This window comes from Terrapene carolina, unplaced genomic scaffold (assembly GCF_002925995.2).
Source record: "Terrapene carolina triunguis isolate 2854851 unplaced genomic scaffold, T_m_triunguis-2.0 Scaffold120, whole genome shotgun sequence".
Taxonomy (NCBI): domain Eukaryota; kingdom Metazoa; phylum Chordata; order Testudines; family Emydidae; genus Terrapene; species Terrapene triunguis.
In genome coordinates, this window is record NW_020664471.1 from 4858932 (window position 1) to 4884415 (window position 25484).

General features: G+C 42.0%; 1 protein-coding gene across 2 annotated transcripts in view; it reads left to right on the forward strand.

Moving 5' to 3' along the window:
- Positions 1–5575: 5575 nt before the first annotated feature.
- MTA3 (metastasis associated 1 family member 3) overlaps positions 5576–25484 on the forward strand; it is a 190028-nt gene continuing 170119 nt past the window's right edge. For both annotated transcript variants that reach the window (XM_026652526.1, XM_026652525.1), the window contains exons 1-3: positions 5576–5854; positions 10127–10194; positions 12426–12519. In XM_026652526.1, coding sequence (XP_026508311.1) covers positions 5827–5854; positions 10127–10194; positions 12426–12519 — 190 coding nt within the window. In that variant the 5' untranslated portion in view covers positions 5576–5826. The remainder of the gene's footprint in view (positions 5855–10126; positions 10195–12425; positions 12520–25484) is intronic.

Genomic DNA, 25484 nt, shown 5'->3' on the forward strand with positions numbered 1-25484 from the left:
TGAAGAGAAATAACTGGAACTCTGCACTGCAGAAACTCTGCACCTTGCCTAAAACAACATTTAGGGTGAGAAATTACTTTTTGTAACCTGTTTCTTTAGTGTATTAAGCTTAGTTTGCGTGTTTTGTTTTATTTGCTCAGTAATCTGCTTTGTTCTGTTTGCTATCCCTTATAATCACTTAAAATTTACCTTTTGTAGTTAAGAAACTTATTTTTTGTTTATTCCAAAACTCAGTTTGTGCAATTCATATGGGGGAGAGGGGAAGCTGTGCATATCTCCCTCCACATTGAGGAAGGGGGCAATTTTTATGAGCTTGCACTATACAGATCTCTCTATACAGCAAAAGACAATATTATTTTGGGTTTACATGTGAGTGCTGGGTAAATCCCCAAGCTGAATCCTCCCACACAGAGCTGATTTTAGTCTGTATCTGCAGCTGGGTGTGGCCTTACCTGTGTGTGTGCTGCTGGAATGATTGGGCTCAGTGGGACTCCAGTATATCAGGTGGCATCCCAGACGGGGGCGTCCAACCCGTCACAACGGGGGGAGACCAGATTTCATGATGCATTCTTCATGGCTGTGAATTTGGTAGGGCCCTATTTATAGTAAAAGTAAAACAAGTTTACTTAAAAGGGATAGGATTAAGTGATACCAAATATAAAGAATTAATATAGAAAGTGTTACAAGCAAACAAAAGTAAAAAATATGCTTCTAAGATTAAAAATTATTTTCAGCAAGTCACAATCTTTGCATATGCATGTTTCTTAACTAAACTCAGTTCCCAGAGACTTCAACACCCCCTTTATTGAAGGATCCCATGTTCTGTGATTTCAAGTGCTCTGTAGGCCCTTGAATCCCTCAAGTGATGGTTACCAAAATTGCTTTCTGTTTCTGCTTATATCTCCCAAAGATCACCGACTCCGTTACAAGAAGCAGGAAGGCTTCCTGCTGTTCTTCTCTTCTGGTTGACTTCCCATCCTCCTACTGATTTGTATGTAAATAGGGCTCCCATTGTTTCGATTCCATAATGCTCAATTTACATTGGAGACAGGTAGATAGCTGCCTTCCCTCCTGTCTGGGAGAAAACCTGTTTCTCCCTATGATGGGTCACAGACTTTAAAGCATAATATCAGTGAGTATCTATATTTCCTCATATAATGTTAATGCACACATTTAACAATAATATTAATCACCAGTGTGTCACAGGCTTTCAGAAAAGACCTTACTTGATACCCTTTTATAATACAGTAATATGATATACAATCAGTTGATTTAATTGCTTTTCATTTAAGGTTCAGACCCCCTTGTCTTTATAGACCCACAAACCTTTGAAATGTATTCTCAGATAAAGTTATTTTTCTCCTGCTGGGATGTAGATGCCATGCTGTCCTCTCCTCTGATTGTTAGCTTGATAGTTTTGTTTATCTTATATGTAAATGTACCTTCACTGTCTCTGCATGATGACAAGGCTGGTCAGACAAGCGAATACACATGTACTTTATGTACTTCAATATTATGTACTGAATATGTCTGCTACTCCTATTCCTTTATATAAGGCAGACCGTGCTTATGCATTGCTTGCCAAACACATTTTAAGAACATAATTCTAGCTTGTTGCTTTTTACATAATTCTAGCACATATTTATAACTTTTTGTACACAGCTTGTACATATACCATGCAAAAATATTAATGATCAGTGAGTTATTAGTTCTCCAATGATATATTATGTGCCACCTTTTGGGTATATATCATGACAATCATGTGTTAGGGGTAATGAGTATTTCAGGCCTGACAAGAGTTGCTGACACAGAACAGTTAACTACCCATGGGCCTCTGGGTCACAGATGGGCAGAGCCATGTATCTTCTGTTTCCTTTCTCCTTCAATGCCAGTGATAAAATATTCCCTGCTCTTTTCCATTTTAGTTATGGTAAGTGGTCTAACCTGTTTTTGAATATGTCTTTATAGCATTTACATGGGTTTACACTCTCCACTCAGTGCTCAGATTTTGTAAGTGCTCGGTTTTTATTCTTTTTCACCAAAGCCTGTCTTTTGTTCAGACAAGTGAAATAAGTTTATAATTAATAGTTGAATAAAATTCATTATAGGATTAAGGCAGAGTATTTGCATGAGCCTTAATCAGAGAAAATGGAAAAATAGAGGAGGAAAACTAAGTTATATAAAGGATCTGGACTGCATTGTTATATTTTAGTTCAGAACCCAATGGAACGTTCCCAGAGCTCATTTAAGTTTTGTGCTAGTGGATCTCATAGAAAAAGAGAACTGTATCAGTGGATTTGCAGCCACTTCATACAGCTGAAATGTCTATGGAAACTCCTGCCTCTTAAAACACACACACAGGCTGTAAAACTGAATATGTCTGCAACTCCCTTACACCTTGTTTAATCATTTGCACATGTGTAAAGTGATGCTACAAAATCAGTATGATATTTACCATTCATTTAGGACAGGTGTAAGTGACTACAGGTGTGAGGAAATAGAGAACCAGGTTCTGACTTCTGAAGTTTAATATTGAAGTACATAAACTTTATTCATCATGTGTGCTCTGTATGGTTTGTCACCCAGGAATTCCTGAAGTCTGGCCCTGACTAAAACCTGGGATGGGTTCTCTGGGGTAACCTCTCTTTTTTTCCGGTTCTCCTCATCCTTCTCAGGAATCTGTGGAGATTGTCCTCAGGACATTACACCTCCCATGTGCTTGAAGGAAAAAAGTATATTCTTCAGCACATATAAATGTAAATTGTCAGTTCACCTTTCCTGCCCATGGAAGGAAGGCCCAGAGACCAACTCCTGAAAGACAATGTAAGAATGAAAGAGTGTGGGGAAACAAGGTGGGTGAGGTAATATTTCTTATTGCACCAACTTCAGTTGGTGAGAGAGACAAGTTTTGGAGCTTTTACATGTGTGGAGGAACTCATCTAGTGTTGCAGTGCAAATTTGGACTGAGGAGAAGAGCTCAAAGGCATTTTTAAAGAGTGGTAATGACTGCATGGAACAAGCCTAATCAACCCTCTGAATTGTTTCCTTGCTTGCAAAATTGCATTTTCTTGAACCTTTCATTTTATTTAATCTTTTGTATCATTCACTACTGGAAGTGTTAAGCAGTAGGATTCTTTTTTGAATTCCAGGTGAGGTGCCACTGTAGCATCAGACAGTTCAGAGAAACATATGCTGAAGTACAGCTTCTGCTCTCGGAATACAGTTTCTGGGGGCATCCCTGGTCATCTTCCAGTGGGCAGGATAGATAAGGAATTCAGATTTCCCTTTCAAAATGTGGGGTTATTTTTTAAATGGGGGAGGGATGATAGGTGGCTCTTTAGATTTCATGCACTCATTTAAAGTGTTGCAGCAGCAGTAACACTGAGTTGCTCTTGTTTTCCATTGGAACCACTAACTCAGGAAATGAAAAGTGCACTGTTCAACAACATATGAGAAATCTTAACCTAATAGTCACAGGCTCATTTAATAAAAAATGATGTCGGCATGCGATTAGCTTAAATATGCACTGAAGACAAGAAAAACTCATATTTATTATGGCTATTGATTCCTCTTCCCTAGCCCCCCAGCAGCTTGAATTCTACGCTACATTTCCCTTTAGATCAGGGAAGAAATGAGATGCCAGCTTGAAAATGCTCAAGATACACAAACAGAAATTCTGGGACATGAAATGAATGGTATGTAAGAAAAAAACAGAAGTCTTTCTTTTAAAAGGCAACAGGCCAAACTCGAACCCAGCTGTTAAAATGGTTGTTTTTCATGTAATAAATTTCAAATAAGGGAGAAGTATATTTTTTGTTACATAAATATCGATGTTGTGGAAACACTTCTGAATCAATTTGATTTGTAAACAATTCTTCAGCATTTATTGATTCTGAGATAAGCTGCTAGAAGTCTTTGTCTTTATATTAGCTTTTCTAGGCTATATTGTAGACTTTTCTGAATGCTTTTCACCAATGAGCGGGGTTACCAAAAGCAGCACAAGAAGTTTCATATGCCACTAAATTTTGATTAATACGTTTAAGAGAAGCAAAGGAGATTATCAGTATAACCGAAGGACAGATTGTGTCCTGAATAGTGTCCTACAGCTAAACAAACAAGCAAACACACAAACCTAACATCAGGGAAAAACAAATGAGAAAAACTAACATGTTCCAGTGAATAAATAGGTAAGCAACTTCTTTTTGATGATTATAGCTACCCCCAATGGGAGAATTTATGTTTGATAATCACAATGGTCATTACAGTCACTCTCTCTGTATACCAAACATGAGGTACAGTATGGAACTAAGACCCCAAACAAGAGACGTGGAAAAAAACAGCATAGAATGCATTATTAGATAACATGAATTTAATTACTTTAAGTAGAAACTATGATCCAGTGGGACAAAGAACCAGGAAGCTCTAATTAAGTCCTGACTCTGCTGCTGCCTGAGCTTGACCAAATCACTTAGACAAAAGTATGACCGGTTGTCTGTAAATGAGTATAGCAATAACTGGCATAATAGTTATAAAAATGGGTGCAACAAAGACAGTATTTGAAATGTTTGCAAAGTTGTTGGGGAATCATATGAAAGCTGCAAAGTATAATTGCTTTAGGATAAACATAATTATTGATTAGATCAGTTTCGTGATTCAATATTTTGATGGAAATAAAGTGAGAGAACACCAACTTTCATTGGAAAGTACTATAATTGTATCTAAATCAAGGGACAGTTGACGTGTAACAATAACTATCTCAAAGGAAATGCTGGATTTAAACGCTTCAGAGGGGTAGCATACATACTGTTTGTGTACACAAATGCACATAGGGTGACCAGATGTCCCGATTTTATAGGGACAGTTCTGATATTTGGGACTTTTTTTTATATGGGCTCCTCTTACCTCCCACCCCCATCCTGATTTTTCACATTTGCTATCTGGTCACCCTAAATGCACATATGGTACAGATGCACAAACTCAGACACATCTAGGCATACAAGCTCACAGATACCCATGCATGAACACACACAAAAGAATATACACTCAGTCACATACACCTACCCATGTTGATGCACAGCTTCACCCCCCAAGCACAACTGTCACGCACAGACACATATCCCAATGCATCTGTGTACAGGTGCACATTGTCCAATGCACAAGCACGCACACCCTCACTGTCTTTGTCACACTTCTACACTCACCTGTGCTGCTCTGCGACTCACTTATATACAGAAACACACTCACATGGACTCCCATCCACCCACCTAGCCACAGGCTCCTCCATACTTATGCCCACACCACACCACACCCCCATCCAGGGGCAGATTCCTACACAGAAATACACCCATAGTCATAGCCTCTTGCTCTGCTATTGCATATGCTAATACACTTACCCTCAACATACAATGCACTTCCTACCCCCAGCCCCAGCACACCCATGTACCAATGCACTCCTGCCCCCAATGCCCCCCCGCCAATGCCCCCCAAGCAAACGGACTCCGTCCTCGCTTGTCCTTTTGGGGCCAGAACCACGAGGGAAACTTTTAACCCCTCCTCCCCCGATGCGCAGCGGGACACGGCGCTGGTGCAGCGTCCGCCCGGGCAGGGCCATCCGTGCGCTGTCGCCGCTCGCGTCCCCACACGGGCAACCCAGGAGGGCTCCGGGCCCGGCGGCTCTTTAACCCTTGCCCTGCCGCGCCCCGCGCCGGGCAGCTCCGGGGAGGGCCGCGGCGGCGGCGGGGCCCGAGGCGGGGAGGGGGGGCAGAGCGAGCCGCTCCCTCCCGGCCCGGCCCAGGCGGCAGGAGGAGCAGGGCGCGGAGCGCAGACATGGCGGCCAACATGTACCGAGTGGGAGGTATGTGGGGTCCGGGGAGCGCCGGCCCTGCCGCCCGGGCTCTGCCCCCCGGGCCGGGCGTGCGCTGTGCGCAGCGTGCTGGGGAGGAGGGAGCCTGGCGCACACCCCAGCCCCCCCACGCCCAGCCCAGGGAGCAAGCGCCCCACGCCCCCGGGGGGCCCCCAGCGGGGCCTGGGGAGACAGACGAAGGAGCCCAGCCCTCTGCCTGTGCAGGGGGGATGGGCTCAGCCCCCCAGAGCAGGACAGGGGCGGCCGCACCCCCGCGAGGGAAGGTGGGGAGCATTCTCTGCCCCCCAGGGGGGAAGAGGAGCCCTAGGCCCCTTCATTGGGGGAGGGAAAAGGGCAGGGCAGTGCTCCCAAAGGTCAATGGGAGCGGGCTCAGTAGGCTGCCCAAGAGGCGATCACATGTTGTCTGCAACCAGCCACCACCAGGGGATGCAACAGGGGCAGCATCTCCCAGAAGAAATGGGGAGATGGTCTCCCAGGAGGACAGGGAAGGAGGCCACTTCTCCCGCCCCAGGATGTGCTAAAGTTATCCAGTAGCAGCCCCCGTCAGGAAGGAGGAAAGGGCCAGGCTCAAACCAACATTGCTCAGGACTAGGGTGACCAGACAGCAAATGTGAAAAATCAGGACAGGGGGTGGGGGGTAATAGGAGCCTATATCAGAAAAAGACCCCAAAATCGGGACTGTCCCTATAAAATCGGGACATCTGGTCACCCTACTCAGGCCTGATGGGAGTGGGCAACCTGTGTCCATCCAGAGGTTTCTGCAGCACAGAAACGTCTCCCCTTGTTTATTATTGCCTAGTATCTTTGGCTACCTGTAAGGAAAAGTTTCCATATACCCTCTCCCCATTCCTCCCCCCAAGTTAAGTAATAAGTCAAGTTGGGTTGCTGTTATCTTGCCACCCATCAGCTTGGCTCCTGTGGGAACCACTGTGTTAGGTGCAGGGTGCATTGGCACAGGGGAGATAGAGGCCAATTAAAGACTAAAGGAGGCTGTGGAAAAACACAAGCAATAACAATTTTCCACTCCCCCACAATAAAATGCCCTGTGCAATGTTTACAATTATATGATTGGTGCCAAAGGAAAAGCTGAAGTTAGCTTTTCCATACCATCTCACTGTTCAATAGCATTCCTCTCCCAATCACTCCCCAAACCAGCATCCTACAATGCGTATCAGGGACGAGACAAAGGACAAAGACTGGACAGGGCCCATGAGTGTCCTGGTTTTGTCAAATCACATGCTAACGAGGTCCGAATTAAAGATAGTAAAAATGATGAAGGTGAAATCAATTCCATCCTGTCTGTCCCTCCCAAGAGGTCAACTGCACAAATACAGTGTGGGAAATGACTGCTTAGGAAGGACTATGGCAGAAAAGGATCTGGGAGTTATAGTGGATAACAAACTAAATATGAATCAACAATGTGGTACAGTTGCAAAAAAAGTTGTTATGGGATGTGTTAGCAGGAGTGTTATAGGTGAGACACGAGAAGTAATTTTTCCTCTCTACTGAGCACTGATAAGCAGGGTGATCATATTTTCTCAAAGGAAAAATGGGACACCCCCGGACCACCCCCGGGTCTTGCCCATGCAGGGCTGGACTGAGTTCCCTCCCTGTGTGTGGGGCTGGCCCAAGCCCCAGCGCAGCCCACTCACAAGCACCCTTCTCCCCACACATGGGATTGTTCCTCTGAGCCCCGCTGCCCACCCATGCGTGGAGCTGCCTGAGGCCTCCCCCTGCACACGGGGCAGGATGGCTGGCCCGAGCCGATCTCCTTAGCCCTCACTCCAGCACAGGGCTGCAGTTGCCACTGGCCCCCACTTCCCCCACATGTTTCTCCACACCCCGTTAGGGGTCCTACCCCACTTTTTTGACAAAACTGCATTTTTCCCGTTTGCTCTTGCTAACAGATGATCAAGAGCAAATGGGACAAATACCCAGTTTTGTCAAACAGTCGGGATGGCTGGGACAGGACTGTCCCTGCCAAAATGGGATTTATGGTCACCCTTCTGATAAGGCGTCAACTGGAATACTGTTTCCAGTTCTGGGCACCACACTTTGGGAAAGATGTGGACGAATTGCAGAAAGACCAGAGGAGAGCAACAAAAATGATTAAAGGTCTAGAAAACATGAGCTATCAGAAAAGATTGAAAAAAATTGATGTTTTTTAGTCTGAAGAAGAGAAGACTGGGGGAGGCATGTGTAAAAAGTTGTTATAAAGAGGATGATGATACATTTTTCTTATTATGCACTGAGGACAGGACAAGAAGTAATGGGCTTAAATTACAGCAAAGGAGATTTAGAAATTGCGGGAGCTTGTGGAATCTTAATCATTTGAGGTTTTTAAGAACAGCGTTAGTCAAACATCTGTCAGGGATGGGCTAGATAATATTTAGTCCTGCCTCAGAGCAGATGATTGGCCGGGATGACCTATTGAGATCTCTTCCAATTTTACATTTCTATGATTCTGTGATGTAGTTATAGCAACAAGCCCTCTTTCTCCAAGAGGGAATTTAGGTTGTGAGCCTGTGCACCCTTATTCATGTGAGTAATCCTTACAAGAAAAGTCCTAGTGAAGTCTGGGCAAGGATTCGCATAGTCTGGCCCCTGCTGCTTAGATTTTGGATTCTCAACCTGGGAATTCTTAGGGGAACATGAAAACGTTTCAGGAGGTAGCAACCACCCTCTCATTATAACTCAGGGGTCGGCAACCTTTCAGAAGTGGTGTGCCGAGTCTTCATTTATTCACTGTAATTTAAGGTTTCGTGTGCCAGTAATACATTTTAATGTTTTTAGAAGGTCTCCTTTTTTAAGTCTATAATATATAACTAAACTATTGTTGTATGTAAAGTAAATAAGGTTTTTAAAATGTTTAAGAAGCTTCATTTAAAATTAAATTAAAGTGCAGAGCCCCCCGGACCGGTGGCCAGGACCCGGGCAGTGTGAGTGCCACTGAAAATCAGCTCGTGTGCCGCCTTCGGCATGCGTGCCATAGGTTGCCTACCCCTGTTATAACTAAATGAGAAGGGGTCCTGGAATGTTTTTCTGCTGTAACATGGCATCACAGTATGAGAAAGGTTGAGAACCATTAGCTTAGACCTGCTAAACCATCCCCTCTCCCACTACATGTAACACACAATGATTACATATATATTTTTGATGAATTAACCGTACATTCCTTTTTTAACTCCCATCCCCCTTCTCATTTTTCCCCCTTTATTGAAGCTGGTATTGGAGATACAAGAGCAAGGGTTATAACTTTGGGTGGATTGTGAGTGATTGGCAGGTTAATATGTTCACTATTTTTCCATGCGTTAATTCTACCATGTTTCCATAGTGGTAAATTCATACATTAGTGCAGGATGCAAATAAGATTCATTCAGATATAAATGCAAAGTATTATTTGAATTTTGTGGAGCATCTTCTGTGAGACTCTCCAAGAAAAATAGGTTTTGAGAGACTGGATTGAGGGAGACATGTTATTTTTGTTCATCATTATGGGTGATCTATAAACTTTTGGCCGTGTGAAGCTGAAGAGTCTTCCTTGTCCCTTTTGAAAATATATTTGTAGCTATGAAACTAGCTGTCATATTCAAGTACAGAAGAATCTCACTAATGAACATTAGTGACTGGGAGATTTATTGCCAATTACTGTGTTTTGCAAATTATTTACTGAACTGGGATGTCAGCAAAAGCAAGTATGATGCATCACAAAAGTACTTTGTTCATTTATCTGGACTACTGTACTTATTAATACTTCCAAATTGGCTAGTAAATGTACAGTAGCATATTTTCTAAAAATAACAATGTCTCAGTAATACCAAACCGCACTATACAGTACACCGAGGGTAAATTGTTTGCTAAGAGGTTGTGGGAGACTGCCAGTTTTTAAAGCGGATTTATAAAGTACGTGGATTAGTGAAGTGCATTGTAGGCTTTGATCCTACAAAGATTTATGCACATACTTAACTTTACAGTCATTGGGAATGTTCATAGTGTGTAAAGTTAAACACATGTATCTTTGCAGAATCAGGGCCTTAATGAGGTTCTGTTTAGTTAATCCCAAGAGTTATGAGATTATTGATTCAAAACTCAACAAATATTCAAAATGTTGAAATAATCGAAATATACATCTGGCATTGAATATGACTGAAGCACCTGCTTTTTACAAACCTCTAGAGTTAGGGGAATTGTGCATTGACAAAAACAACATTCTACAAATACTGCTTTTGAAATAATTAAATATCTCTCTGCCTTTTGTTACAGATTACGTTTATTTTGAAAACTCCTCGAGCAATCCATATCTGATCAGGCGAATAGAAGAACTTAACAAGGTACATGAATATGTAAAAATCCTATACACTACTTGATAAAACCTGATGTAACTCCCGGACTAGTGCAAATGTGTAGTTCTTCTTAAAACCCAAACAGTATTTTCCGAGCTCTTGAATGATTTCCATAAACATGCTGTGTTGTTTTGGAGATTTGTGTGTACTTTATACTGAAATACTGCTATGTGATCTCTTATAATTTTGCACTATGTGGAAAAACAGCCAGTACATCGTGATAAGGATGATTCTACTTTTTAAAAATCCAAAACCAAACCTTCCACAAGGCTATGGGCCTGTATGCTCAGGAGATTGGTAGTGGCATGAATTGTTTCACCTTTCTGATGATCTAGCCCAGGATAGTAGTTACCATAAGTTCTCACCATTTAATGTCTGTTCAGTGGCATATGAGAAATAACTTGGGATTCTCAGACAGTTCCCAATGGTTAGATGTCCAGATAATAAAAACTGCAACGCCACTGAAGTTATTTGCACCCTTTGTTGGCAGTCTTTGAATAGGCACCAGAGATTTGAATGGCCATGGAGACTCAACTCTCTACTTTCATCCTTAGGGAAAGTTTTCCCATGGCAGGATTGAGGCTGTTTGAGGTGGCAGTATGGGGAAGCATGAAGGCCCTGTCGTGAAGTCTCATGTTACGAAGACTATATTATTTTTATAAAACATTCAGCAGTTTATTTACTAGTGTGCTATAAAGAACTATTATCAACACTTATAAGTAAATTTCTCATATCAAAATAAATGATGAAACTAAAGTATATTTTGTAGTGTCAAAATATAAATTAAAAAAAAAATGTTTTTTAAAACCTATTTGTAATTCACAAAATTTGGTAATCTGCAAGGGGTCTTCCTGTTCTTTCCTCTGTATTAATTTTTAGAGCTATCTGAGACCACTGCCACTCAGCTAATACTTGCACCTCACACATTTTATAATCAGTTTGGACTTCTATTGGAATACAGTATGTTTTATTTACTGTAAATGAAGTGATTCCAATAATGTTCTAAATGTAATGTTTATTACCTTTAAACTGGATTGCCATAATGTAATCTTGTTGGTGGGATGTAGGGCACAGTCATTTATTGATTTTTAAAACAGAGTGGTTTCTAGGATTTAGTCCAGATTCCTAATGGGGAAGTATGTATCTTTCATGTGTTAAGGGCATCAAATTAAGAAGAAAGAAAACTGAAAAAACATGTTTTTATTTTGTTTATTAGACATTATACATACTTATCTTTTAAAAAACAACAACAACTAAAACATGGCAAAACTCTCAACTGTCGCATTAATCTATTTTAAAGAGAGTATGTAAACGGTTGGAACACTGCTAATTTTTAATATACAGAGTGAACTATTGCACTGGATTTTGACTCTTATTCCCATAGCATGAAAACATGGGGTATGAACTATGGGCTCATGATTTTGAATAGTTGAAGTTGTTCATGGGCGATGGAAGTCACACAAAAAATTACTGGCATGTCTTTTACAAGATTATTACTACATATGAGCATTTTTCACCATGAATGAGGCTGCTGCCAATAGGGCCCCTTCTTTGTTCACTGCAGAAATTGTGAATGAAACAGGAGGATGAGACAGTGAATAGTGTATAAGGAATAAGACAGAAGGATGCAGGAGGAGAGAGATGGTAAAAATTCTTTAAGTGTTAGCAGAATATTGCCAGTCTCATGCTAAGGAGCTAAGCCCCAGTAGTAAGAATCCTGCAAGATGATATCCTCAAAGGAGAATTGTAAGGTAAGTAATTTTTCCATCTAGTTAGCTGAAGTAAGCGAATTTGTCAAATAAACTTTAATGGGTTATATTGAACATAGTTTAAATGAAATTGACATAGTAATTTGAAATGCACATTTGCTTACAAAAAAGGAATTAAAAAGAAATGTTAAATAAGCTTTTAATATATATAGGTTTTCTAAAGAATTCGTACCTTAAAATGAAATTGTCATTAGTCTTAGTAACAAAATAATACTATAAGTAATTTTTTGCAGTCAGTATAAATGCTCTGATGAAGTGAGCTGTAGTTAGTATGGGCTTGCTCCTGGAAACCCTTACTTATGTGAGTACTCACATGGATAGTTCTAAATCACACAAGCAGTCACGATGTAGTCAGTGTGATTAAATGCTGGAGGATTGGGTACATATGATTCTAACAATTCAGTAGAGTGAGGACAGACCCTGACTTGACTAATTTATTTTATTTTCTAGACTGCTAATGGCAATGTGGAAGCAAAAGTTGTGTGCTTTTACAGACGACGAGACATTTCCAACAGCCTTATAATGCTTGCAGATAAACATGCTAGTAAGTTGATTGTATGTTGTTTTTGATTTTTAACATTAATTGCACATATTCAGCAGTTATAAAATTGCAGTTACTATGTTGGCCATAGGAATGTTTGTTTTCCTTTTAGGTGTCAACTAACATGATTTGTGACATACAGCGATCCTGCAGGCTGTTCCATCTAGGCAGATCCCATAACCTATACAGAGCAACTTACAGGATAAAGAGCTTTGCAGGATGCCTCATTTGTTAGTTAACTGGTCATGATGCAGGAAGTCAAAATAGAAACATTTGCTAGCTATACCTGATCAAACATCTGCATGATGCATTCACTCTTATGCATTTGAATGGTGGTATTCTTCATGAGTTTTAATTTACTAAGGAAAATAATCTTAAACTGATTTAAAATTTTCTTTCAAACAATATTTTTATTTTTTGGTCCAGAAAATATATTCATATTTTCTTTTTACATCAAAAATAAAGATTAGGAGTCAGATTTATCCCAGGTATAAGTCCATTGAAGCTAAGAAACTTTCATAAGAGATTAATTGGATCCATTGGCTCTTGTGCCATGGCCAAATTATTTTTGTGGATAAGGCACAAACATAATTATATAGCTGGCATAACTACTTAGTGGCATGTTGGCTGGAGTAAATGTGTTGCAGATGACTGTGAAAATTGTGCATGGACATGAAATATTTCCTCATCTGTCGAATGGCATTTACTTATGCAACTGGGATAAGTGTAGGTCTCTAGCTAGTAAAATATTAATAAGTGTTCATCTTACTGTGCTTTCAGAAGAACAAAATAATTGTGGTAGGAATGAGAGGTGCTTTTTGAATGCACACCTGCTGTTCCTTGTAGCTGCTATTCATTCGTCTCTCAATATCATTCCTTGCCCTAATTTCTTGCAACAAAAGTGTAATTTTTAAGAAAGAGAAAAATCGTAATGAAAGAGTTTCAGATGGGGGACTGAGAAATTGGTTGTTTGTAAAACATTACATTACCCTTGTAAATACACTATGAGTGGAATTTTCAAAATTGCCTAAGTGAATTAGAAAGATGAGCAGGATTTGGCTCTTGGGTTTTTCTGCTATAGCTAAGTTGAGGTGCTATGTTAATCATAAACCTTGATTTTCAGGCTTGGATATGACATTTGAAATTGCATTGTATTGCAAAATGCGGTATATCACTTTTTAGAGCAAGCACAAATAGCTTAAATTTGTAATTTTACATATTTCTAATTGTATCCCAGTAAAACAATTCAAGCTCTTTACAACACTATTCCCTGAATATCAAAATGTTTCAAAAATGTCAAGACAAAACATTTATGGTTTCCAAAATTTTTTGCAACTTTGGAAATTTTATATTTCAACCTTTCTTCCAGACTTGGGAAAAAAATGAAAGGGGGCAGGGGACAGCAATTCTGATTTTCACTCATTGGTACTCTTCGGTTTCTCCACTCTTTTTCGCTGGTAGAATCCTGTAAACATAAGATCTGGTTGAAATTTTTCAGGTGAATTGTTTTTTTCTCTACAGATAGATTTTTCTATTTTTTTTTTTAAAGGTGTTTTTAGCTTTTAAATACTTGACTAAAAAGTTTTTTGCATTTTGTGATTTTTTTTTTTAAACTTTTTATCAATGATTTTTATGGGAATTGCTAACATTTTTCTATTGGAAAACCCCCCACAGTTTTCGATCAAACAGAAAGTTCCAGTAACTTTTGATCAAAACAAAACATTTAAAATTTTGAAAAAATGGATCCATTTTGAATACCACAAAATGGAAACAATTTCAAAATTTTTGTGAAATTAAAAAACAAACAAAAAAACCCCCAGGTCTAAGACACATTGGAGAACAGAATTTTTAATGTTTTAAAAACAATAATCCTTTAAAGAAAATTTCAGGACACACCTACTATTTAAAAAGTGCTTTATTACATAACTGACATTTTTGCAATTAAAAAAATATCAAGTTGACACTGTCCCCTTAAGTCTGAAACACTTGAAAATGGTCTGAAGGGAGGGAATTGAATTTCCTGTCTTTTTCCTTGTATTTCTGTTGGAAGTGAATTAATATGGCATTTTTATTTGTCCACCAGCATCATGGGTGATGTCAGTTTAGCTTTGTGAATAGTTTTATTAGCTAACTACAGCGGCAGAGCTAGAGGGGAAAGCTATCAGTGCTATTACATGGATTAGTGAAAAAAATACTGTTTTTTCCCTTAATTTCTGGTATTTAAAAAAAAAAAAGCACATAGAATCCAATATGACATTCTCCGTTCTGCCAGAATATACAGTAGCTGGGGTGTAAATCTACCCCATAGTAGCCTGCCGTGCACTAATTGTCCATGTGGACCCTGTGTTTCAAAGTGGAGTAGATCAATGCATATGAAGGAGGAGTTAGTGCATGTCAGCGGGGTCCATGGGAAAGTTAATGTGCAGCAGTGCTGGGTAGAGTCACACCCCAGTTTGCTGCAAACTAAATGCTTGAGTAGACAATCCTTAAGAGTGTGTCGCTTTTGAGTCTGAACTGCTTTACAAAGTACCTTGTAAAGTTGTATTGTCAAAGTTGACCTGTTAAGAATTTAATTGTGTCCTAATCTATCAGCAATTTAGAGGGTTGCAACACAGATAAAATCCGTGCTGGGCAGCCTTCCAACAATGAACTTTGTGTGCTTCTGCAAAAACACCAAGCATTCTTATCACACTATTCTGTCTTCCTATTGGAGTGTTAGTGTTGTGAGCAGGCAGGGTATAGAGAGCAAGATTATTCGAAATGTCAATTGTTCAGAGAGTATGATCCACATATATTTCAATACTCCATTGCAAGGAAGGTACAAACGCTGTCCATCTGCAGTGGCTGTTTGGCATTGTAATAATAAAAAAGACATGTACCATAACAAAGTGTCTAGGTTAAGACCAAAGTCTAAAAAAAATTGGTGTCTAGATTTATGGTTCCTGAGACCATATGTAAGCCCTAAGTAAAATGGCCTGATTTTTCAAAAATGGTGAGCATCCAGCTCCTCTTAATGAGTACAGTAATCAGTGAAATTATCTTGGGTTTTATAAATTTCACTGTGCCCAGTTCAGTCCTTTTCAGTTTTCAGCTGAGTTAAGGCAGGGTCCAGTGAAGAACATGGAGAGAGAGGAAATAAAACAAGCAAGGAGACAGAAAACAGAAGTGGATGGGCAACAAACAAAGAGGAAGGGGAGTGGCCGAAACACACACAGAGCTCACTAGAGAGGGAGAAGCAGACAAAATGGAGGATAAATGACAAAGGGAGGGGAAAGCATGTCCCCTATATTAGCAGTTTGGTGTTGTGGGTTGAAATAAATTGCTACTCACCATTATTTAGGAGGAAACAGGTGCTTAACATTTAGCAGACCTATAGGACCAACCAAGAATGATATGAAAGCTCTGGGCTGAAGCCCTAATACCAAGGGATAGGAATACACTGGGTTTATACCAGGATTATGCTCTTGGGTGCAAAGGAGAGGGCTCATTTTTGAAGCCTAGTAAGATGATCTGAATAGGTTTAGTGGGTGTCTGATCAAACTCTGCCATTCTCTACAGTCCCTTACCCTTTTACCTTTTTTCTTTCCCAATGAGCTGCTGTTGCAGTACTGTAACTCTGCACGCTCTGCTGTTGTAACGCCTCAAACAGCTCTTGACTTGTTGACCAGTTAGTAAGGATATTAAAAAGTTCCACAATCAGAGACCATTGCCTTCCACTTTATTGAGTTTGACATCAACCTGATGTGGTCAGTCTCTGACTGAATGTCCAAAATTGTTCTGAAAGTCTTTTTTTTAATGTGGTGATGGGCCAAATACACTACATTTAGTTTTTGTTGTTAACACTTTAGTTTTGAAGATTTCACCCTGTTTTTTATTAATATCTGTGTTTATTGAATTTTGATATTTGGTGTTTGATTAAGCCTTACATTGGTGCTCTAGGATTTAGGTACCCAGCCTCTTTGAAAATTAAACTTGGGCTTAATAGTTTTGGTAACTGGAGAGATCAGCAGTGGGACAGAAAAGGGTTTATAAAAGAAAAAAGCTTTAGTCTATCTCAGCTTTCTTTGTCTTTTAGTGCCATGTACATTTTTTTTTTGAGTTGGCCTGTTATCTTTATTTCTCCAAGTTTTACCTGCTTTTTACAATTTTTTTCAAGTAATGCACTATAACAGACTTCAATTTTAACAGCTCTTGATCATTCAAGTTTCATGTGCTACTATATTGGATGATGATATAAAACATTATTCTGAGTCTCTCGTGCAATGTTGAGAAGAGGGAATTGTGGGAACAAAAAGCCAAAATTACTGTCTGTTGTTTAGAGTTGGGAGTTTGGGTTCTCTACTCAGCTCTGATGCTGACTTATGCTGTGATCATAGGCAAGTCATGTATTCTCTCTGTGCCTAGGTTTCTCCATCTCTAGAATGTTAACAATACTTACTAACCTTAAATGGGTGTTGTGGAGAATAGTTATCATTTGTTAAGTGCTTTGAGATTTTTTAATGAAAGGTGTATATACTAGAAGTGTGAAGTGAGATGCTAGGGTTATTAATTTATATGGCAGTATCCAGAATGCTCTAACAGCTCTGCTTTTGAATTCTGGGAGTAAACCAAAAGCGATGTGGTATACTAGTATGCGTCTCATTCACTTTACAGTGCGCTTTTACCACCTTTAGCATCTCTTACCTTTATTTAAGGCTGTTTTTTCTTTTTTTGAGAAATACTGAGATTATTTTGAATATTGTCATTGTACATTAGATACATAATGGTTGCCAAATGTTCCAGGTACATCTAACAGAAATGCAGCTGCTAATAGTTAACTATTTAAAAGGTACAGGATACTGGAGCAGCAGTAGCTGGTGGCATAGAAACTCACCAGCAAAGGTTAACTGGATAAGTAATGTTTATTTTTTTAAAAAATATTTAATTATAAGACAAATTGTGTGTTGATACTCCCTGTAGCTACACAAGGCTGAAGATGGGTTCCTTTCATACTTCTCACCAAACTATTGAGTAGCTCATTACTACTACTAAAGTTTCTTAACACCCATTTATTGAGGGAAAAATGAGACTATTTTCTACTGCATCTCAAAACTTCGAAGAACGTGATTTGGAAAGTTGAGTGTATAATTTTCCAAAAGTATATGAAAGAAAAATGAATCTGAGACAGAGGCAGGTTTATATCTTCAGACTGTGTTTAAAAAACATAAAACAAAAACAACCTTCCCAACAACTCCTGCCTCTTAAACCCCCCCCCCGCCCCCAAAATGCAGAACACATAGCTTACAGGACTTTAACCTAGCACCCTTAAATATCTAAATCTTTTCTTTGTTTCCAGTTCAATATTTTAATCCCCCTCTGGCACAATTTGACTCAGCATAATTCAAAATATGAACAATCCACAAAAGGAAATAGATTTTTTTTATTCTGTTCCTCTGGCCAGATAATACAGCCAAAGATTTGATCGGGGATCCTCTTAGAGATATTTGTGATCTTAAAATAATTTCTTAGAGATATTTGTGAGCCTAAAACAGTGTGGTGTCAGAAGGGGTCATAATATCTTGTCTTTGTCTCTAATTAATATCCTAATTATTTTTGTTTATTAGAAAAGTCATAATTTTTAGTTGAGGGACTCTTTACTGCTTCATTTAAAGCATGTAACAATATCTTTGAACCAGCAGTTTTTTACGAAGCCTAAAAGTTGATTCCTTTGTCCAGTTAGCTCCCCTGAGGATACCTGCTATTATTGTCTCAATAGCTAATAGTTTAGTTACAGAGGCCCTTGTGAGTGATTGAAAACATAAAAGGGAAATATCTATTCTTGCATGACCTATAATCCATTTTAGCCCTTTTGTTCTTCTTAGATATCAAACCAGAAGGTAGGAATGAACAAAATAATTCAGAAGTTGATTTTTTTTATACCCGGAGAATACTTGTATTGTTGCATCCTCAATGCAATCTGCAGGGGTTTATCAGGGATAATGTATGACAGTTAATGCCATTTTATTCATAGCAGAAGTAGAAAATGACACACTATAATCTAGGAAATGATGTTTGGAGACATTCAAAACTTTCAGTTCAGATATTTTTTCATAGGAAATAAAGCCTAGTAGGGTTGCCAATTAAGCAGACTGTTCTTTGAGCAAAAGATTATAATCTCCTTTCAAAAACCAAAACCTTTCAAATCTTATTCAGATTCTAATGGACAAAAAAGCCCAACAACATAGGAGTAGAATAATGCAACCAATTCACCCCTTTGATAGTGACATCAGAGTGTCTTATCCAATTAATTTATTGGTCATCAGAGTGTCTTCCATCAACGTGCAGTAGCTGTTTCAACTTCACTAATAGAGCATGATCTCCTCCTTTCCTAGAATCAAGAAAATATAAATCCATTGATTGTTATCCTGTGACAATGTACCATTCCTCTGGGAGTAAGGGTGGCAAGATGGTGGGTGGGTCAGAAAGCCCTACAGCTCCACACTAGGATGGCAAGGGTTGTGAGTTCAATCCTTGAGGGGGCCATTTAGGGATCTGGGGCAAAAATCTGTCTGGGGATTGGTCCTACTTTGAGCAGGGGGTTGGACTAGATGACCTCCTGATATTCTATGATTCTATGAGAAGGGACAGGAAGCAGCTGGAGCTTGTTAACCTTCTGGGAGCATTTATAAGGAAAAGGAAGTCAGAGGTTGCTGGGAGTGGGTGAGCAGTCCTGTGTCTCCGGACCATGGCAGAGGTTTGCTTCTGACCAAGGAGATGCCACCAACCTGATTTCAAGTCTACTATATGTTTAAGGCTGTTTGCTTGCAGCTTGACTGTATTTTTATTTTTTATTATTATTGTTCTGCTCTGAGGATAAAAGAGCAAAGGGCTGTGTTTGTGCCCTGACCTCTTCTGTTTGGGAAAAGGGAAGATTTCCAAAGGACTTTGGCTGGAGGAAAACTAGCAGAGAATTTACTGTCTTATACATTGGCTTTGAAAAGACAGGAAAAGGAAGTCTTGGGAAGCCAGGAATGTTTGGGAGAATTAAAAGCAATGGCTGCCTGGACTGAGACTGGGGGTATGTCTACACTAGTTGTATAAAGTCGAATGTATGCGACCACACTAAGCACATTAATTCGGCAGTGTGCATCCATGTACCAGGGCTAGCGTCGATTTCCGGAGCGTTTCACTGTGGGTAGCTATCCCATAGCTATCCCATAGTTCCCACAGTCTCCCCACCCATTGGAATTCTGGGTTGAGATCCCAATGCCTGATGGGGCCAAAAACATTGTCGCGGGTGGTTCTGGGTACATCCTCCCCCCTCTCCAGGGAAGCAACGGCAGACAACCGTTTCGCGCCTTTTTCCTGGGTGAACAGTGCAGACGCCATACCACGGCAAGCATGGAGCCCGCTCAGCTCAAGACAGCAGTCATGAACATTGTAAACACCTCGCACGTTATCGTGCAGTTTATGCTGAACCAGAACCTGCAAAACCAGGCGGCGAGGAGTCGGCTATGGCAGCGCGGCGGCGAGAGTGATGAGGACATGGACATGGAATTCTATCAAACCGCGGGCCCCGGTGCTTTGGAGATCATGCTGTTTATGGGGCAGGTTATAGCCGTGGAACGTCGATTCTGGGCCCGGGAAACAAGCACAGACTGGTGGGACCGCATAGTGTTGCAGGTGTGGGACGATTCCCAGTGGCTGCGAAACTTTCGCTTGCGTAAGGGCACTTAAATGGAACTTTGTGACTTGCTTTCCCCTGCCCTGAAGCGCCAGAATACCAAAATGAGAGCAGCCCTCACAGTTGAGAAGCAAGTGGCGATAGCCCAATGGAAGCTTGCAACGCCAGACAGCTACCGGTCAGTCGGGAATCAATTTGGAGTGGGCAAATCTACTGTGGGGGCTGCTGTGATGCAAGTAGCCAAAGCAATCACTGAGCTGCTGCTACGAAAGGTAGTGACTCTGGGAAATGTGCAGGTCATAGTGGATGGCTTTGCTGCAATGGGATTCCCTAACTGTGGTGGGGCGATAGATGGAACCCATATCCCTATCTTGGCACCGGAGCACCAGGGTACCCAGTACATAAACCGCAAGGGGTACTTTTCAATGGTGCTGCAAGCACTGGTGGATCACAAGGGACGTTTCACCAACATCAACGTGGGCTGGCCGGGAAGGGTTCATGACGCTCGCGTCTTCAGGAACACTACTCCATTTAAACAGCTGCAGCAAGGGACTTACTTCCCGGACCAGAAAATAACCGTTGGGGATGTTGAAATGCCTATCGTTATCCTTGGGGACCCAGCCTACCCCTTAATGCCATGGCTCATGAAGCCGTACACAGGCAGCCTGGACAGGAGTCAGGAGCTGTTCAACTACAGGCTGAGCAAGTGCAGAATGATGGTAGAATGTGCATTTGGCCGTTTAAAAGGTCGCTGGCACTCGTTACTGACTCGGTCAGACCTCAGCCAAATCAATATCCCCATTGTTATTGCTGCTTGCTGTGTGCTCCACAATCTCTGTGAGAGTAAGGGGGAGATCTTTATGGCCGGGTGGGAGGTTGAGGCAAATCACCTGGCTGCTGATTACGCGCAGCCAGACACCAGGCGATTAGAAGAGCACACCAGGAAGCGCTGCGCATCAGAGAAGCTTTGAAAACCAGTTTCATGACTGGCCAGGCTACGGTGTGAAAGTTCTGTTTGTTGAAAACCCGCCCCCTTGATTGACTCATTCCCTGTAAGCAAACCACCCTCCCCCCTTAAATCACAGCTTGCTTTTAAAGGAAATAAAGTCACTATCGTTTAAAAATCATGTATTCTTTATTAATTGATTATAAACATAGGGAGAGAACTGACAAGGTAACCCGGATGAGGTTTGGGAGGAGGATAGGAGGGAAGTAAAAGGCCACTGAAAAAATTCAATATAATGACAGCCTTTTGGTTGGGCTGTCCACTGGGGTGGAGTGGGAGGGTGCACGGAGCCTCCCCCCCCGCGTTCTTACACGTCTGGGTGAGGAGCCTATGGAACATGGTGAGGGGGGAGGGAGGTTATACAGCGGCTGCAGCGGCACTCTGTCATCCTGCTGCCGTTCCTGAAGCTCCACCAGACACCGGAGCATGTCCGTTTGATCACACAGCAGCCCCAGCGTTGCAGCCTGCCACCTCTCATCTCAAGTGTCCCTCATGACCTCACGTTCACTGGCATCTTTCCTGTACTTAGATACCGTGTCCTTCCACTCATTCAAATGAGCTCTTTCATTGCGGGTGCATTCCATTATTTCCGAGAACATCTCGTCTCGCGTCCTCTTTCTCCGCCGCCTTATCTGAGATAGCCTTCGGGACGGAGGAGGGAGGCTTGAAAAATTTGCAGCTGCTGGAGGGATGGAAAAAAGGAGAGAAGTTTTTAAAAAGATACATTTTACAGAACAATGCTTATACTGTTTCACGGTGAAAAACACTATTCACATTACATAGCACGTGTGATTTCAGTACAAGGTCGCATTTTCCATCTTAATATTGAGTGCCTGTGGCTTTGGTGTTAGAGATCACAGAGGCAGGTCCGGGCAACAGAATTCGGCTTGCATGTGGCCATGGTAAGCCATTGTCTTTCGGCTTCTGCGCCCTCCTTTCGCACATACCAAGCAAAGCCCATTGACTGCTGCGGTTTTCCTGTTAACCTTCAGCAGCAGAAAACAAACTAACCCCCCCCCCCCTCCAATCCTCTGGGATGATCGCTTTATCCCTCCCCCCACCGCGTGGCTGGTATCAGGGAAGATCCCTGCAGAAACCAAACTAACCCCCTGCCCCCCCACCCGCCATGAATTATCTGGGATGATCGCTGTACCCCTCCCCTCCACCGCATGGCTGGTATCAGAGAAGATCCCTGCTAGCCAAAGGCGAAAAGCTCAGCGCCAATTCCCCCTCTCCCCCCCACGCTTGGCTAACTGCAGGGAAGGATTTCTTTTCAGCCACAGGCAAACAGCCCAGTAGGAACGGCCCCCTCTGTCCCCTTAATTAAATTCCCGTATTTCAACCAGGTTACCATGAGCGATCTCACTCTCCTGAGGATTACGCAGCGAGATCAAGAACGGATGTTGCTTGAATGCCAGCAAACACCGGGACCATACGCTGCCAGGCTTTGTCATGCAATGATACCAGATTACTTGCTACTAGCATGGCGTGGTCAAGTGTCCTACCATGGAGGACGGAATAAGGCTGCACTGCCCAGAAACCTTCTGCAAAGGCTTTGGAGTACCTCCAGGAGAGCTTCATGGAGATGTCCCTGGAGGATTTCTGCTCCATCCCCAGACACGTTAACAGACTTTTCCAGTAGCTGTACTGGCCGCGAATGCATCCCAAGTCCTCAGGGCAAATTAATCATTAAAAAACGCTTGCTTTTAAACCATGTTTTATATTTTAAAAGGTAAACTCACCTGAGGTCCCTTCCATGGGGTCATGGTCTTGGGTACTGGCTTGGGAGGGTACTTCAGTCAGGCTGAGAAAAAGAGTCTGGCTGTTGGGGAGAACGGAGTGCTGGGTGCTCTCCGCAAGCTTGTCCTCCTCCTCCTCTTCCCCGTCCGCAGAATCCTCAGGTGTGGCTGATGAGATTACCCCCGCCTCGGAATCCATGGTCATAGGTGGGGTAGTGGTGGCGGCCCCCCCTAGAATTGCATGCAGCTCAGCGTAGAAGCGGCATGTCTGCAGCTCTGACCCGGAGCGACCGTTTGCCTCCTTTGTTTTCTGATAGGCTTGTCTGAGCTCCTTGACTTTCACGCGGCACTGATCTGAGTCCCTATTGGGGCCTCTCTCCATCATACCCTTGGAGATTTTTTCAAAAGTTTTGGCATTTCGTCTTTTCGAACGAAGTTCTGCTAGCACTGAATCCTCTCCCCATATAGCGATCAGATCCAGTACCTCCCGTACGGTCCATGCTGGTGCTCTTTTTCGATTATCGGCCTGCATGGTTATCTGTGCTGATGAGCTCTCTGTGGTCACCTATGCTCTCCTGTGCTGGGCAAACAGGAAATGAAATTCAAATGTTCGCGGGGCTTTTCCTGTCTACCTGACCAGTGCATCCGAGTTCAGATTGCTGTCCAGAGCGGTCACAATGGTGCACTGTGGGATAGCTCCTGGAGGCCAATACCATCGAATTGCGGCCACACTAACCCTAATTCGAAATGACAATATCGATTTTGGCGCTACTTCGCTCGTCGGGGAGGAGTACAGAAATCGATTTTAAGAGCCCTTTATTTCGAAATAAATGGCTTCGTTGTGTGGACGGGTGAAGGGGTAATTCGATTTAACGCTGCTAAATTCGAATTAAACTCATAGTGTAGACCAGGCCTGGGATTCCAGGAAGTAGGGAGGATTGGGAAACCCTGTCTCTCCTCATGCTCTTCCATGTACAAATCCCATATGGGATCCATCAGCACTATATGGAATTTGTACAACATCCATATGGAAAACCTCATCAGCACTAGCAACATTATTTATCCAAATCTGCTTTATATGTTTTCCTGGTTTCATGTATCCTGGAGTCTCTGATGTGGATGACTGCTTCTACAGGAGACCAGTTACCCTGAAATTAGCCATGGTGAAAATTGGAAGGATCCTAAGGTGTCCCAGAAGATTCTCTGACCAGGGGCAAAGAAAGGGTTCTATGCCAATTCCAAGTTGGTGTTGGTAGTTCTGATGAGGTTTAGTGCTGTATTACTTGAGCAATGACTCTTTATGGTCAGTAGGGAAAAGTATGGTGTTGTTTTTTTCTGGAGCTGAGGAACACAGCTGTACTTCGCTTTCTTTTAGAGAATAGCTTCAGCTATCATTTGCGGGAGAGGGAAGCAAAACATCTCATTTCCCAAACCTTCTGGAAAAGAGAGCCTTGTCCAAAATCCTGGCTTTGTGTGATGAAGCAGGATTTTTTTGTAATAATTTTATGAATCCTGTTTGTGCCTCAGTGTCCCCTGTGTACTGCATTGTTACCCAGTGGGTGGAAGGGGACTGCTTTTAGAGAAGGCCTGGACACATAGGTGTGGGGGTTGCCTAGCTGTGTCTGGGCCTTAGTCTCAGTCGAGTATCTGAGAAGACAATGGGAAATCCATTCACCAGGATGTTGACACCTAGCAACCAATGACAGGGGATATGGACTTCTCTGCCTCTCCTTAGGAAAGCTGAACAATAATCCCAACTCAAGATCAAAGGACTGAAGTTGGGGGATAGGAGCTGGCTGCTGGAAGGTGTCAGTGCTGTCACCAGGAGTCTAACCAAGGAGGTCAGATTGGAAGAGACCGACAGAGCTTGAACCAAGAGGTTCACTACAGCTTGGCTGGGCTTTGGGCTAAACCAGAGTGGACTATGCTTTAACCTTCAGTTCCCTATACTACCCTAAGGACTTCCTATGCTGCGTTCCAGTTAATGAATAAACCCTAGTGTTTTGACAATGCTGAGTGAGTTTCACTGCAATTGCTGGGTGAGGTGCATTAATTCCTGAAAAGTGTACGAATCTTCATCAGGAGTCTGGATCAATTGGATTCGCTGAATGGAGTCCACGGTGTGAAGCAGGAGTGCAGAAGGCCCAGAGGTCCGTGTAATGAGGCCATGTGGCTTACCCTGGAGGAAGAGTGAGACCCCTAGGGGGTCTGGCACCATGAAGGGGTTCCTTCTAGAGACTGCTCCAAAGCTGCGTCTCTAGCAGCCCCTGATTGTGTGGGTCTGTGACGTCTTGTAGCAAAGGGGAAGCTTATGCCAAGGCTGTAAGGGTGCCTTGGGGGAATCATAGAAATAGCGTGTTTTGCTCAATTTGTTTTTATTCAGGAATGATGTACTGCTGTATTTCCTCTGGGAATAGAGCAATAAAGAAACAGTAATAAGGAGCTTCTGCCCTTAACATAATATGAGAGTCTTCTTTTTGTGAATGACATTGTATAATTACTACTTCACTGTAGTGTGTGTGTGTGTGTGTGTGTGTGTGTGTGTGTGTGTGTGTGTGTG